General features: G+C 44.8%; 2 protein-coding genes across 6 annotated transcripts in view; one reads left to right on the forward strand and one right to left on the reverse strand.

Annotated features, from left to right (window-relative positions):
• Positions 1-5,517, reverse strand: part of arhgap18 (Rho GTPase activating protein 18) — a 25,016-nt gene extending 19,499 nt beyond the window's left edge. For 3 of the 5 annotated variants that reach the window (XM_058391958.1, XM_058391959.1, XM_058391960.1), the window contains exon 1: positions 5,267-5,516. In XM_058391958.1, coding sequence (XP_058247941.1) covers positions 5,267-5,391 — 125 coding nt within the window. In that variant the 5' untranslated portion in view covers positions 5,392-5,516. Of the gene's footprint in view, positions 1-5,266 lie in introns of all 5 variants that reach the window. The other 2 variants (XM_058391957.1, XM_058391961.1) reach the window with 2 other exon arrangements.
• Positions 5,518-7,836: 2,319 nt separating this feature from the next.
• Positions 7,837-14,003, forward strand: LOC131353998 (tripartite motif-containing protein 16-like). The gene is made up of 6 exons (XM_058391189.1): positions 7,837-8,481; positions 9,140-9,235; positions 9,402-9,635; positions 9,746-9,932; positions 10,108-10,161; positions 12,780-14,003. Exons 1-6 carry the CDS (start codon positions 7,882-7,884, stop codon positions 13,298-13,300), a joined length of 1,692 nt encoding a protein of 563 aa, XP_058247172.1. The 5' UTR covers positions 7,837-7,881; the 3' UTR covers positions 13,301-14,003.
• The last annotated feature ends 1,834 nt before the right edge of the window (positions 14,004-15,837 follow it).

The raw sequence follows: 15,837 nt of genomic DNA on the forward strand, positions 1-15,837 counted from the left end.
ATCATCTACATCCTCCTTCTACATCATCTACATCATCTACATCCTCCTTCTACATCATCTACATCCTCCTTCTACATCATCTACATCCTCCTTCTACATCATCTACATCCTCCATCTACATCCTCCTTCTATATCATCTACATCCTCCTTCTACATCATCTACATCCTCCTTCTACACCTTCTACATCCTCCTTCTACATCATCTACATCCTCCTTCTACATCATCTACATCCTCCTTCTACACCTTCTACATCCTCCTTCTACACCTTCTACATCCTCCTTCTACATCATCTACATCCTCCTTCTACATCATCTACATCCTCCTTCTACATCCTCCATCATCTACATCCTCCATCATCTACATCCTCCTTCTACATCCTCCATCATCTACATCCTCCTTCTACATCCTCCATCATCTACATCCTCCTTCTACATCCTCCATCATCTACATCCTCCTTCTACATCATCTACATCCTCCTTCTACATCATCTACATCCTCCTTCTACATCCTCCATCATCTACATCTTCCTTCTACATCCTCCATCATCTACATCCTCCTTCTACATCATCTACATCCTCCTTCTACATCATCTACATCATCTACATCCTCCTTCTACATCCTCCATCATCTACATCCTCCTTCTACATCATCTACATCCTCCTTCTACATCATCTACATCCTCCTTCTACATCATCTACATCCTCCTTCTACATCCTCCATCATCTACATCCTCCTTCTACATCCTCCATCATCTGCATCCTCCTTCTACATCCTCCATCATCTACATCCTCCTTCTACATCCTCCATCATCTACATCCTCCTTCTACATCCTCCATCATCTACATCCTCCTTCTACATCATCTACATCCTCCTTCTACATCATCTACATCCTCCTTCTACATCCTCCATCATCTACATCTTCCTTCTACATCCTCCATCATCTACATCCTCCTTCTACATCATCTACATCCTCCTTCTACATCATCTACATCCTCCTTCTACATCATCTACATCCTCCTTCTACATCATCTACATCATCTACATCCTCCTTCTACATCCTCCTTCTACATCCTCCATCTACATCCTCCTTCTACATCCTCCATCATCTACATCCTCCTTCTACTCCTTCTACATCCTCCTTCTACTCCTTCTACATCATCTACATCCTCCTTCTACATCCTCCATCTACATCCTCCTTCTACATCCTCCATCTACATCCTCCATCATCTACATCCTCCTTCTACATCATCTACATCCTCCTCCTACATCATCTACATCCTCCTTCTACTCCTTCTACATCATCTACATCCTCCTTCTACTCCTTCTACATCATCTACATCCTCCTTCTACTCCTTCTACATCATCTACATCCTCCTTCTACTCCTTCTACATCATCTACATCCTCCTTCTACTCCTTCTACATCATCTACATCCTCCTTCTACTCCTTCTACATCATCTACATCCTCCTTCTACATCATCTACATCCTCCTTCTACACCTTCTACATCCTCCTTCTACATCATCTACATCCTCCTTCTACATCATCTACATCCTCCATCTACATCCTCCTTCTACATCATCTACATCATCTACATCCTCCTTCTACATCCTCCTTCTACATCCTCCATCATCTACATCCTCCTTCTACATCCTCCATCATCTACATCCTCCTTCTACTCCTTCTACATCATCTACATCCTCCTTCTACATCCTCCTTCTACATCCTCCATCATCTACATACTCCTTCTACATCATCTACATCCTCCATCTACATCCTCCTTCTACATCATCTACATCCTCCTTCTACACCTTCTACATCCTCCTTCTACATCATCTACATCCTCCTTCTACATCATCTACATCCTCCTTCTACATCATCTACATCATCTACATCCTCCTTCTACACCTTCTACATCCTCCTTCTACATCATCTACATCCTCCTTCTACATCATCTACATCCTCCTTCTACATCATCTACATCCTCCTTCTACATCATCTACATCCTCCTTCTACATCATCTACATCCTCCTTCTACATCATCTACATCCTCCTTCTACATCATCTACATCCTCCTTCTACATCCTCCATCATCTACATCTTCCTTCTACATCCTCCATCATCTACATCCTCCTTCTACATCATCTACATCCTCCTTCTACATCATCTACATCCTCCTTCTACATCATCTACATCATCTACATCCTCCTTCTACATCCTCCATCTACATCCTCCTTCTACATCCTCCATCATCTACATCCTCCTTCTACATCATCTACATCCTCCTTCTACTCCTTCTACATCCTCCTTCTACATCATCTACATCCTCCTTCTACATCATCTACATCCTCCTTCTACATCCTCCATCATCTACATCCTCCATCATCTACATCCTCCTTCATCTACATCCTCCATCATCTACATCCTCCTTCTACATCCTCCATCATCTACATCCTCCTTCTACATCCTCCATCATCTACATCCTCCTTCTACATCCTCCATCATCTACATCCTCCTTCTACATCATCTACATCCTCCTTCTACATCATCTACATCATCTACATCCTCCTTCTACATCCTCCATCATCTACATCTTCCTTCTACATCCTCCATCATCTACATCCTCCTTCTACATCATCTACATCCTCCTTCTACATCATCTACATCATCTACATCCTCCTTCTACATCCTCCATCATCTACATCTTCCTTCTACATCCTCCATCATCTACATCCTCCTTCTACATCATCTACATCCTCCTTCTACATCCTCCATCATCTACATCCTCCTTCTACATCATCTACATCCTCCTTCTACATCATCTACATCCTCCTTCTACATCATCTACATCCTCCTTCTACTCCTTCTACATCATCTACATCCTCCTTCTACATCATCTACATCCTCCTTCTACATCATCTACATCCTCCTTCTACATCATCTACATCCTCCTTCTACATCATCTACATCCTCCTTCTACTCCTTCTACATCATCTACATCCTCCTTCTACATCCTCCATCTACATCCTCCATCATCTACATCCTCCTTCTACATCCTCCTTCTACATCATCTACATCCTCCTCCTACATCATCTACATCCTCCTTCTACTCCTTCTACATCATCTACATCCTCCTTCTACTCCTTCTACATCATCTACATCCTCCTTCTACTCCTTCTACATCATCTACATCCTCCTCCTACTCCTTCTACATCATCTACATCCTCCTCCTACTCCTTCTACATCATCTACATCCTCCTCCTACTCCTTCTACATCATCTACATCCTCCTTCTACATCATCTACATCCTCCTTCTACTCCTTCTACATCATCTACATCCTCCTCCTACTCCTTCTACATCATCTACATCCTCCTCCTACTCCTTCTACATCATCTACATCCTCCTTCTACTCCTTCTACATCATCTACATCCTCCTTCTACTCCTTCTACACCGTCTACATCCAGAACAGTTCTTCACACAGTCAGGACCTGATCATAAATAAATAAATATCCAGGAAGACTAAAGTAGAGTTTTTAACTCTTTCTGTCTCTGTATAAACGTGTGTGTCTCTCAGGTCATGACCCGGGAAATCATCCTCAGCTGGACTTCCCTCTACATCAGCTGCTGGACGCTGTCCTGCTCCGCCCGGCAGCGTACGCTACATCAGCTGCCGCTCCTGGAGGAAGACGCACAATAACAAGAGCATCCGATTTCAAAAGGCCGCAGGCGATCTGCGCCGGTGTTCCTGCCCGCTCTCCGAGAGGAGAAAGGCCGCATTGTGCGGCGCTGCTGCGGGAAAACAACGGTGTGTGTATAAATAACCGCAGCTCATCGGCGTATTAGCCCTCAGTCCAGCACCACTGGCCTTCCTTAAAGTATCTAATGGTCAGCGACTGTGTTATAAGGGAGGAGATAAAAACGTGACTCCTTCAGTAGAGTGTGAAGATCCTGGAAGGCTGCTCACAGTGGGATGTGTGAAAGACACACTAACATCTCCATGATACCACACCTGCTGAGTTCTGCACTCTGATTGGTCAGAAGGTGTTGATTAATTCTCTATAACAGATACGTAGTGTTTCCATAGCAACGGAATTTTACAAAACGTGTTATTTAATGTACAACGTAGTAACACCATATAACTGTCTGTTTAATAAAAACAGATTATTTTCAGTTTCCTGCATGAGGAACACGTATGGAAGGAGTCTCCAGTGTCAGTGAAGCACAGGGGAGTTTACAGTGTCCAGTGTCCTTATTAGCTTGTTGTTTTTTTATCTGTCTTATTCACTGTTTGCTGCTGGACACACGTGAGGTAACCCTGAGGAAATGATCATTTGAGATCATTCAGTGTATTTAATTGATATTTAAATGCAGACTTTATTCACATTTCCTGGCAGCAGAGAGACCGTGAAGCTTCAGTGTCCGTCCCTGTGACGGTGCCACCTCAGCAAAGTCCAGTTAATGCCTGTGTTTGTGCGAATGTAGGTGTAAAGTTACTGACCGGAGCCCATCTGCTGCTCTGCCCGATGGAATCGGACCAAGTCTGAAGCACTTACTGCCCTTTAATACACTTCGTAGGTGTTCTAAAGCTATTTTATCCCCAGTGTGTTAATCATCCTCAACCCTTCATCAGAGATAGCACTGGACTGCTGCTGGCTGGACAGCAGTGACACTGAGGTGTGGTTTAAACCACACACACACACACACACACACACGCTCTCACAGAGACATGTTCCTACACCAATCCCTTTCCACTGATGGACTGATACACTGAAGTACCATCCTACATCACTTCATGTGTATTAATATGTAATTAAACACATGAAGCTACACCACGGTCTCGGGGTAGAACCCTGAGCCGGTCTGGAGCTTCACCTGCACTCCCTGTGATTTACTCAGGGCTTTCCAGGTTTCCTCCAACCTCCTAAACACATCACACCCTGACAACACTAAACTGCCCCGGGGCAGTATCAGTGTGGATAGTGATCAGATGGTGTCCTGGGGTGTGTGTTCCTGCCCCATGCCCAGTGTTCCAGGACAGACTCTGGATCCACTGCCATTGTTATCAGGACAGAGCTCTCACTGAGAGAGAGAGAATCCAACAGCCCCAGAATGCACCAGTCTTCATTGTCCTTAATGAATTCATTCATAATTGTCCCCGCCCATAGCCAGAACCCTGTCCCATTTACAGAAAGAGCTGCAGATGAGTCGGACTTTGTCCTTCACTCCTGTCCTCCCATAAATAAGGTTGATTCCAGAGAAGCTCACCTCGGTCCCGGAGCTTCAGGCTCGTCCCCGGAGCTCGTAGCAGCCGCACACGCAGGAGAGAAAGCCTCGTTATTGCTGATGTATCCGGTCAGTACCACTCCCCGAGCGTCCTGGTTCCGATTCATGTTGCGCCCCGCATTATTAACGCTTACAATAAAACATAAACTAGCCACAAAGACCGAGAGGACACTCTTCCCTAACGACTAGACTCTTCCCTAACAACGGGAACAACCGAGCAGAGAGAGAGAGAGAGAGAGAGAGAGAGAGAGAGAGAGAGAGAGAGACTCCGCCCCCTCAGAGCAGGGAGGAACAAAGTCTCCTCTCCCTCCGTCAACATGGGGCGTGACTTCACTCCGGTGAACCGACTCCTTTGAACTACTCTTTTAAATGAATCCGATTCCGTAAGCTTCGATTCAGATCTGCTGTAATATCGAGTGAGACATTAATGACCATTTACTGTGTTTAGTTTAATACTGACCCATCATAATGTTCTGACCTCAACCTTTTGTTTTTTGTTTGTTTTCGCTGATTAAATTATAATCATTTGCACCAATCCATTGATTTCTGTTAAATATTGTGAGAAAAACTATAAACAATCATTTAATCTGAGTTTACTTACAGAATTAAACAAGGGCCGATGTTAAAATAACTAAAACTTTATTGTGTAGGATTTTGTATGTATAAGGAAAGGGTTTAATTAATTAATTAATTAATCCAAATGGATCCCATGGACCAGCATGTTTATATGATGAACCTCATCCAGCTATTCCTATATAAAGTTTATATTTTAATATTTTGGTTATTTATTGTAAATGTAGAGCTTTTATCATTCCTGAAGACTCTGACATTGCATATAGCTTTTCTTATTTAAACTGGTTTAACTGGGAGACCTTCTGCTCGTTTATCTACACTCACACTCATCAGCAGGACATGTCCACGTGCAGTCTTTATTTTTAACACTTTATCCTCAGTGTTTTGATTTGCAAATGATCATGAGGATTCGGAAAAAATATGCAAATGAGTCTAAAATGTGAATGAATTCAGCTGCTTTCCCTGGACAACACTGGACATGCAACACCAGACATTCTGTGTGATTAGATTTATCCTGTTAAATCATCACATCATTTTAAAGGGGTCACATGTCAGGTGTGTGTGTGTTGTGTTCCTCTGCACTAACATTGTTAACCCTTTAACTCCCTCCTGTGGTGATTGTGTGGGACAGCAGCAGCTGCTGATATAAACCGTGTGAAGGTGATGATGGTGTAAAAGCAGCATGGAGGTGTGTGAGATCTTCATTCCAGCAGTAATGAAACAGTTTGGAGATGAAGATCTTGTTCCAGGACACAGGAGGAGATTATTATTATTACACACCGGTCAGCCATAATATTATGACCAGTGACCGGTGAAATGAATAAGACTGCTGATCTCCTCCTCATCAGTGGCTAGACCACTGGATCAGAGCATCTCCAAAACTGCAGCTCTTGTGGGGTGTTCCCGGTCTGCAGTGGTCAGTATCTATCAAAAGTGGTCTAAGGAAGGAACAGTGGTGAACTGGAGACAGGGTCATGGGCGGTCAAGGCTCACTGATGCACGTGGGGAGTGAAGGCTGGACCGTGTGATCCGATCCAACAGACGAGCTACTGCTGCTCAAACTGCTGAAGAAGTTAATGCTGGTTCTGATAGAAAGAGGTCAGAATACACAGTGCAGGACAGTTTGTTGCGTATGGGGCCGCAGACCAGTCAGTGTGCCCGTGCTGACCCCTGTGCACCGCTGAACACTCCAACAATGGACACGTGAGCATCAGAACCAGACCACGGAGCAATGGAAGAAGGTGGACTGGTCTGATGAATCACGTTTTCTTTTCCATCACGTGGATGGCCGGGTGCGTGTGCGTCTCTTACCTGGGGAACACATGGCACCAGGATGCACTATGGGAAGAAGGCGAGCCGGCGGAGGCAGTGTCCTGCTCTGGTCAATGTTCTGCTGGGAAACCTTGGGTCATGTACCACCTACCTAAGCATTGTTACAGACACAAACTCACCTCTTCATTGCAGCATTGGTTCCCTGATGTCAGTGATATCTACAGCTGAATGAAGTTCTCGGACACACTGCTGGTCAGGAATGATCTGAGGAACATGACAAGTTTGAGGTGTTGAATTAGCTTCCAGTTTCCCCAGATCTTCATCTGATCCAGCGTCTGTGGGATGTGTTGGACAAACATGTCTGATCCATAGAGGCTCCACCCCTCAACTTATAGGAACTTAAATATTACAGCACACCTTCAGAGGTCTTGTGAAGATCAGGTCTTGATGGCTTAAAGCTGTACTAGAGGAACAAGGAGGAACTACACAATATTAGACAGATGGAGTTTATGTTATGACTGATCAGGGTATGATATTGTTTCAATCTTAGCAGGTGAGAGATCTTCAGCATCAGGCTTGGAACCATGTGGACAAATGCACTGTCTCTTTCTGTCTCTTTCTTTCTCTCCACCCCCTTTATCTATGTCACACAGAACCAGGAAGTCACTCTGACTTATTTCACAAAAAATAAAACTGAGCTCCAAGTGACCTCTGAGCTCTCTCTCTCTCTCTCCGTGTGTGAGTTCAGGAAAATGGCTGAAGCCAGTATTTCAGTAGATCAGTTTTCAGTGGATCAGTTCATCTGTCCAGTGTGTCTGGATCTCCTGAAGGAACCGGTGACTATCCCCTGTGGTCACAGTTTCTGTAAGGTGTGTATTAATGACTTCTGGGATCAGGAGGACATGAAGGGTGTCTACAGCTGTCCTCAGTGCAGAGACACTTTCACTCCAAGGCCTGTTCTACGCAGGAACAACATGCTGGATGAAGTGGTGGAGAAACTGAAGAAGACTGAAGTCCAAGCTGCTTCTCCTGCTCACTGTTACGCTGGACCTGGAGATGTGGAGTGTGATTTCTGCACCGGGAGAAAACTCAAAGCTGTCCAGTCCTGTCTGATTTGTCTGGCTTCTTTCTGTGAAACTCATCTCAAACCTCACTATCTATCTCCTGCTTTGAAAAAACACACATTAACTGAAGCCTCAGCAAAACTACAGGAGAAGATCTGCTCTGAACATGACAAGCTGATGGAGATCTACTGCCGTACTGACCAGACCTGCATCTGCTTTATTTGTGCGATGGATAAACACAGAGGACACGACACCGTCACAACTGCAGCACAAAGAGCTGAGAAAGAGGTGAGAATCAAATCCTACTCATTTTAATAAAACTGTGTGAATCAATTCAGAGGAAGGTGTAAAAGTTTGGGCTGTAGTTAAGAGTGTCCATGTTCAGTGCTGGCTGTAATCTGGTCAGACCAGTTAGTGAACAAATGAGTGAGTCTTCACATTGTATACATGCTCCTCTCACTAAAAATATCCATGTGCTACTTACATAACAGCCAACTACATTAGTTATACAGGAGGAAATGTAACTCGAGTTCCACCAGTTGACCACCATCTCCTTGGTCAAATGTATGTGGACACCTCAGCTTCACACACATGTTCATTCTTAACCATCGCATGTCTGCAAATTAGGAAGTGGGGATTGGTCACCATTCTGACACAAGGGCATTTGTAAGTTTGGGCAAAAAAACCTTGTTCCTCGATCGAGCATCCCAGATGATCAAGAGGGCTGAAGATCTTCCACACTGACCTTGGCAAAGCGTGTGCTGTGTGCACAGTCACCCTGAAACCGGTTTAAGTTAGACCCTTTATTTCTACTGAAAACTAAAACTTATCACTACAGAAGAAATACATTCTAGACAATGATGTGATTCCAAATTTGTGGCAAAAGTAGGAGAACTGACCAAGCTCATCATTTATAATCTCAGGAATTTTAATGGTGTGTCCTCAGAGTGAGCTACAGGAGCAGCAGATGAAATTCCAGCAGAGGATCCAGGAGAAGCAGAAGAAGGTGCAGGAGCTGAAACAGACTGTGAACACTATAAAGGTGAGCAGTGAGCAGAGACAGAGCTGCTCCTAGAAACACACACAACATGGACAACCAGTCATTTAGAGTCCCAGTAAGAGAGGGAATGATAGATGAGATTTAAATCTTCTGTGTGTGTGTGTGTGTGTGTGTGTGTGTGTGTGTGTGTGTGTATGTGTCCTTACAGCTCAGTGCACAGACAGCAGTAGATGACAGTGAGAGGATCTTTACTGAGATGATCAGCTCCATGGAGAAAAAGCGCTCGGAGGTGACGGAGCTGATCAGAGCTCAGGAGAAGGTTGAACTGAGTCGAGCTGAACGACTCCTGGAGCAACTGGAGCAGGAGATTGCTGATCTTCAGAGGAGAGTCACTGAGCTGGAGCAGCTTTCACACACACACGATCACATCCATTTCCTCCAGGTAACACTCACTGTCTGATCTACAGAGCCAGTTGTTCCTCACACACTCTCTAAAACACCTCTCATTAAAGCAGCAATAAGTGTGTCTTTCATCTCATTTGTTCTCTGTAGGCTTTAGCTTCTGGACGTCAGTCTCCTGAAATACAAAGACCAGACTTTGACAGGTCCAGGCTCACTGCCCCTCAACATCTGTCATTTGATGGAGTGAGGAATTCTCTCTCAGTTCTGAAGAAGAGACTGGAGGCATTCTGTGAAAAGGAATTCTGTGAGGAGGAACTCAACAAGATCCGTCCAGATGGTAAGAGGAGAAGAATGTATAAAATCAGTGATCAGTTGAGTTAATTAACTTGAGTTAGTTGATCAGTTGAATTGAGCTACAAGTTGTTTGAAACAAACTCACATGGCTTTAAAATCCTACAGCACATATTTCACAAAATAGTCATTTATTTTCTTTCTTTATTCTCTCCACATAGCAGACTGCAGTGTTTCACCCTCAGAGCCACAGAGCAGAGAAGATTTTCTGAAATGTACGTCTAACACACACACACACACACACACACACACACACACACACACACACACACACACACACACACACACACACACACACTTTGAAAACACATCAGATCTCCATGGGGTAAATATCATGCTGGATATCTGTACTGGTCTGGACTGGGTAATGTGTTAGGAACAAAAGGATGCCACATGGTTTGATGGAAATGAAAATGATCACCCTACAGAGGGCTGAACTCAAACACCCTGAAAATCAAAGTGTAAAATGAAGCAGTGGGCTCGTCCATTTAGCTGAAATTTCACTGCAGCAGCTCACAATGGTCCTCAGTAGGGTGTATGGCCCCCATGGGCTTGTATGCCTGACAACGTCGGGGCTCCTAATGAGACGACAGATGGTGTCCTGGGGTATTTCCTCCCAGATCTGGACCAGGGCATCACTGAGCTCCTGGACAGTCTGAGGTGCAACTCTCACCACATAAGGACAGGCACTGTGGTGCACCAGGAAGAACCCAGGACCCACTGGACCACCGTAGGGTCTTAGCTGTTCAGACATCTAGGGGAAGTTCATTCCACCACCTCAGTGCCAGAACAGAGAAGAGTCTAGATGTAGACCTCCCTCTGACCCTGAGAGATGGTGGGGCCAGTCGGGCAGTGCTAGTGGACCTGAGGGTCAGTGTGAGGAGTGATAAGATCTTTGAGGTCAGATGGAGTTGGTCTAGTCTTAGCTTTGTAGGCAAGTATCAGTGTTTTGAATCTGATCCAGCTACAGGAAGCCAGTGGAGGAGCAGCAGTGGGGTGGTGTAGGAGAACTCAGGCAGGTTACAGTGGACGAATTGCATTCAGAGGAAAACCTGCCAGTAGAGAGCTGCAGTAGTCCAGTCTCGAAATGACCAGAGACTGAATAAGCACTTGAGTAGCCTGTGTGGATAGAAATGGTCGAATCCTTCTGATGTTGTACAGAAGAAACCAGAGTGTGTGACGTTAGTAACATGGGAGGAAAAGGACAGTTGATGGTCCATGATTACCCCGAGGATGTGAACAGTGGCTGAAGGGGAGATCATGGAGTTGTCCAGAGATAATGCAAGATCCTGGGGTGGGGATGAATCACCTGGGATGACCAGCAGTTCAGTTTTGCTGGGATTGAGTTTCAGCTGATGAGCGGTGATCCATAATGAAATGTCCTCCAGACACGCGGAGATCCGAGCAGAAGCCGTCATGGTCAGCTTTACTGAACGTCGACGTTTGAATGTCAAAAGCCATTCGATAAGTAATTTATCCTTTAGCTAAACATTGGACAGGGTTTTGTACTTGTTCCAGTCAATTCAATCTCTTTAATGCTCAGGGATATAAAGAAAATCCCAAGAGCTTCATCATATGACCTACAGGCCACTGGAAGAACATGAAATGTCTTGAATTCTTCATCGTTTCTTGTCCTCAGTCTGCCCTGACTGATGGTTTTCAGGGAAAGAAGTGTTAATGTGGTGGTGGTTTCTGCTGAATGTACCACCCTCTCCTGGTTAGAGATGTTGCAGTATGAGGTATGGATGCACCTATCAGCATGCTCTCGGGGACACAGGTATAGAATATTCTTGTAGTGTGAGTAAGTGAAACTGAGGCTTGAGGAGGTAAATTTCCTGTTGTTGTGGATGTGAGGTCTCTGGGGTAGTATCAGCTAGGAGCTGCTCATCATGGAACAGGATGGATTAAACCATAAGCGATAAGGAATGATGAACAAAGGCCTGGATCACTACCTGAGGCCAGGTAGCCCTCGTTATTCACATTACTGCACGCTGGTTCATGGTGAAGTGGAACAGGGTGCATGGTTTATTAGTATGGGTCAGAAATCCGTGGAAATGCTAGCCACTCTGCAGTGGGACTGCTAACAGGCCAGTTATAGCTGTAGGACATTTACAAATAGTTCATAAGCCTGGAAAAGAGCCCCATGTACCAGACAGAGGAACATCCTTATTTTAGGTAGAACTAGAGGAGAACTAAATTTAGATCAGGGTGTTAGGATAGATATGACATCCTATCATAACAGCTGAACAGCTGATCAGATGTCCTGATGGCCAGCACCAGTCTGATCTCCCTGACCTTTACAAAGGGGTTAGAATCTCTCAGGAGTCCAGCTTGAGACCTCACAGTGTTAAGTGCACCGAGATCCTCTCCTTACAAACTTACAAACGAGTAGTGTTCATCCCCACCGTAAATGTGCTGGTGACCAGAAAATGCAGGAGTAACCCTGTGACCAAATTCCTGAACTGGACCTGGTTTGGCATCACCACACACTTTTTCATGCTGTAGAAAATTACTCCTTCCAGCAGTTATATCTAATCACTCTCTTAGTTAATGTGAGGATGGGGAAGATCCTCATGACCCTCTGGTAGAAAACTTGTATAAGGCTCCCCATGCTGGGTAAGAGGAGTACAACAGAATATGTGTATAACCCTGATTCATGAGCAGTAAGAAGATGCTGAAAGAACTTTACATTATTAATACGAAATATTTCAGCTGGTCCATGTAGGTAGAGCTGATCCTCACCAAGATAAAATCATTCCCACACACGATTCTGCTTATTGTTGATCTATAAATGTTTATATTTGACAATTATTGGTGTTTTTTTTTGTTTCAGATTTCTGTTATCTGACTCTGGATCCCGACACGGCTCATCACAACCTCATACTGTCTGAGAAGAACAGAGTGGTGAGAAACAGAGAGAGAAAGATGTCTCACTCTGATCACCATCCAGAGAGATTCGAGTGTTTCTCTCAGGTGTTGTGTAAGGAGAGTGTGTGTGGACGCTGTTACTGGGAGGTGGAGTGGAGCGGTGAGGGCGTGTCCATATCAGTCTCATATAAAGACATCAGCAGAAAGGGAGAAGGGAATGAGTGCATGTTCGGACTCAATAATCGGTCCTGGAGTCTGTGGTGTTCTTCTCTCTCCTTCTATCACAACAACGTTAAGACTGATCTCAGAGTTCCATCACCCTCCAGAATAGGAGTGTATGTGGATCGCAGTGCAGGAACTCTGTCCTTCTACAGCATCTCGGACACCATGAAGCTCCTCCACAGAGTCCACACCACATTCACTCAGCCTCTATATGCTGGCTTTGGGGTTCATAGAGTAATCGTGATGTTATCTGATCCAAAATAATTGTTATAATATTTGTTAAAGATTCTAAGTCATCTTATAGGAATGATTAGTTAAAGAAAAGTCCAGCCATTCTTAAGTAGGAGGAGTTTATCATACACAATTAATAACTATAGACAAAATGGGAGAGAGTGGATCAATCCATGTAGTGTTAAATAAACCAGTTATGTGATGTGGGGAGGGTGGTGCCACTGACAGGAACTAGAGCCATCGTACTACACTAACATGCTGAACATGTGTGTGCTAGAATAGTGCAAGGGTTTGATTTTATTCAGCACTTTAAAAATACTTCTTCTTCTTGTTTGGGCTGCTCCATGTTTGAGGTCACCAGAGGATCGTTTGGTCCTCATGTTTCGATTCAGCATGGGTTTTACACCAGATTCCCTTCCTCACACAACCCTCACGTTTAACCCGGGGTTGGGACCGGTGCTCAGAGTTAACTCTTCAGTGGCTGGGTTAGCGTGCTGCCCGGGAATCGAACCCTGGCCATGAGCAATGAGAGCATGGGATCCTGCTGCTGGACCACCAACTGCTGTGTTAACATTATTCACCTCATTTATGGGGAAACCAGGTTTAGCAAGATTACTCCTAAAAATATTTCTGTTATTAATTTGTATTGTACAGCAACATCACCAAGAACAGGACAGGAGCAGCAGGAACATCTGTACTGATTATTCTCTAAATATGAAAATAAACATAAATCATATTCTTCATGTGTCATGGAAAAAAAATACATATATATATACACATACACTATATTGCCAAAAGTATTCGCTCACCCATCCAAATAATCAGAATCAGGTGTTCCAATCACTTCCATGGCCACAGGTGTATAAAATCAAGCACCTAGGCATGCAGACTGTTTTTACAAACATTTGTGAAAGAATGGGTCGCTCTCAGGAGCTCAGTGAATTCCAGCGTGGAACTGTGATAGGATGCCACCTGTGCAACAAATCCAGTCGTGAAATTTCCTCGCTCCTAAATATTCCACAGTCAACTGTCAGCTGTATTATAAGAACGTGGAAGTGTTTGGGAACGACAGCAACTCAGCCACGAAGTGGTAGGCCACGTAAACTGACGGAGCGGGGTCAGCGGATGCTGAGGCGCATAGTGCGAAGAGGTCGCCAACGTTCTGCAGAGTCAATCGCTACAGACCTCCAAACTTCATGTGGCCTTCAGATTAGCTCAAGAACAGTGCGCAGAGAGCTTCATGGAATGGGTTTCCATGGCCGAGCAGCTGCATCCAAGCCATACATCACCAAGTGCAATGCAAAGCGTCGGATGCAGTGGTGTAAAGCACGCCGCCACTGGACTCTAGAGCAGTGGAGACGCGTTCTCTGGAGTGACGAATCGCGCTTCTCCATCTGGCAATCTGATGGACGAGTCTGGGTTTGGCGGTTGCCAGGAGAACGGTACTTGTCTGACTGCATTGTGCCAAGTGTAAAGTTTGGTGGAGGGGGGATTATGGTGTGGGGTTGTATTTCAGGAGCTGGGCTTGGCCCCTTAGTTCCAGTGAAAGGAACTCTGAATGCTTCAGCATACCAAGACATTTTGGACAATTCCATGCTCCCAACTTTGTGGGAACAGTTTGGAGCTGGCCCCTTCCTCTTCCAACATGACTGTGCACCAGTGACCAAAGCAAGGTCCATAAAGACATGGATGACAGAGTCTGGTGTGGATGAACTTGACTGGCCTGCACAGAGTCCTGACCTCAACCCCATAGAACACCTTTGGGATGAATTAGAGCGGAGACTGAGAGCCAGGCCTTCTCGTCCAACATCAGTGTGTGACCTCACAAATGCGCTTCTGGAAGAATGGTCAAAAATTCCCATAAACACACTCCTAAACCTTGTGGACAGCCTTCCCAGAAGAGTTGAAGCTGTTATAGCTGCAAAGGGTGGACCGACGTCATATTGAACCCTATGGATTAGGAATGGGATGTCACTTAAGTTCATATGTGAGTCAAGGCAGGTGAGCGAATACTTTTGGCAATATAGTGTGTATATGTCCATGCTTAACTAACTCACCCTACACCATGTGGAAACATGTTTTTGTGTGATGAGAATTCCATTACTGAGTAATAAGGGCAGGTCAATAAGGGGTGTGGCCAGGAGATATCTATAGCCGTCATGTGACACTCCATAAATTTATCACACTGAAGGAAAAAAAATGAGGAAGCAGGAGAGAAGGTTATTCCCATCATTAGCAAGGTTTCAGAGATGATCAGGAGGTCCTTAGCCTCAAGGTGCTCAAGGTCAGTATCATTAGCCAGCATTGGCCATGTACTGAGGTCATATGGTCATGTTATAATATGTTTGCTGTGATGTTCCATACCTGCACTCCCATGGTCTTCTGTGAGGGACTCCATCTCAACCTCCAGATGAAGCTAGCTTGCAAGGATGAGACACAGTCCCTCTCCCAGTACAACACCCAGGCCATACGACTGGACAATCTGTTACGGAACCAGCACCACACGTTCCAGGCTCATCTGTCCACCAGTTTCAGAACCAGCCTATCACAGGTTACCACCAGAACCCATG

The sequence above is a fragment of the Hemibagrus wyckioides genome, linkage group LG06 (genome assembly GCF_019097595.1).
Source record: "Hemibagrus wyckioides isolate EC202008001 linkage group LG06, SWU_Hwy_1.0, whole genome shotgun sequence".
In the NCBI taxonomy this organism is placed as follows: Eukaryota; Metazoa; Chordata; class Actinopteri; order Siluriformes; family Bagridae; genus Hemibagrus; species Hemibagrus wyckioides.

What these genes read in the sequence shown, in the direction of transcription:
- LOC131353998 (XM_058391189.1), top strand. Translation starts at nt 7,882, where the DNA reads ATGGCTGAAGCCAGTATTTCAGTAGATCAGTTTTCAGTGGATCAGTTC. An exon ending in CACAAAGAGCTGAGAAAGAG is followed by an intron (nt 8,482 to 9,139) that starts GTGAGAATCAAA and finishes GTGTGTCCTCAG; the next exon opens with AGTGAGCTACAGGAGCAGCA. An exon ending in CAACAAGATCCGTCCAGATG is followed by an intron (nt 9,933 to 10,107) that starts GTAAGAGGAGAA and finishes CTCTCCACATAG; the next exon opens with CAGACTGCAGTGTTTCACCC.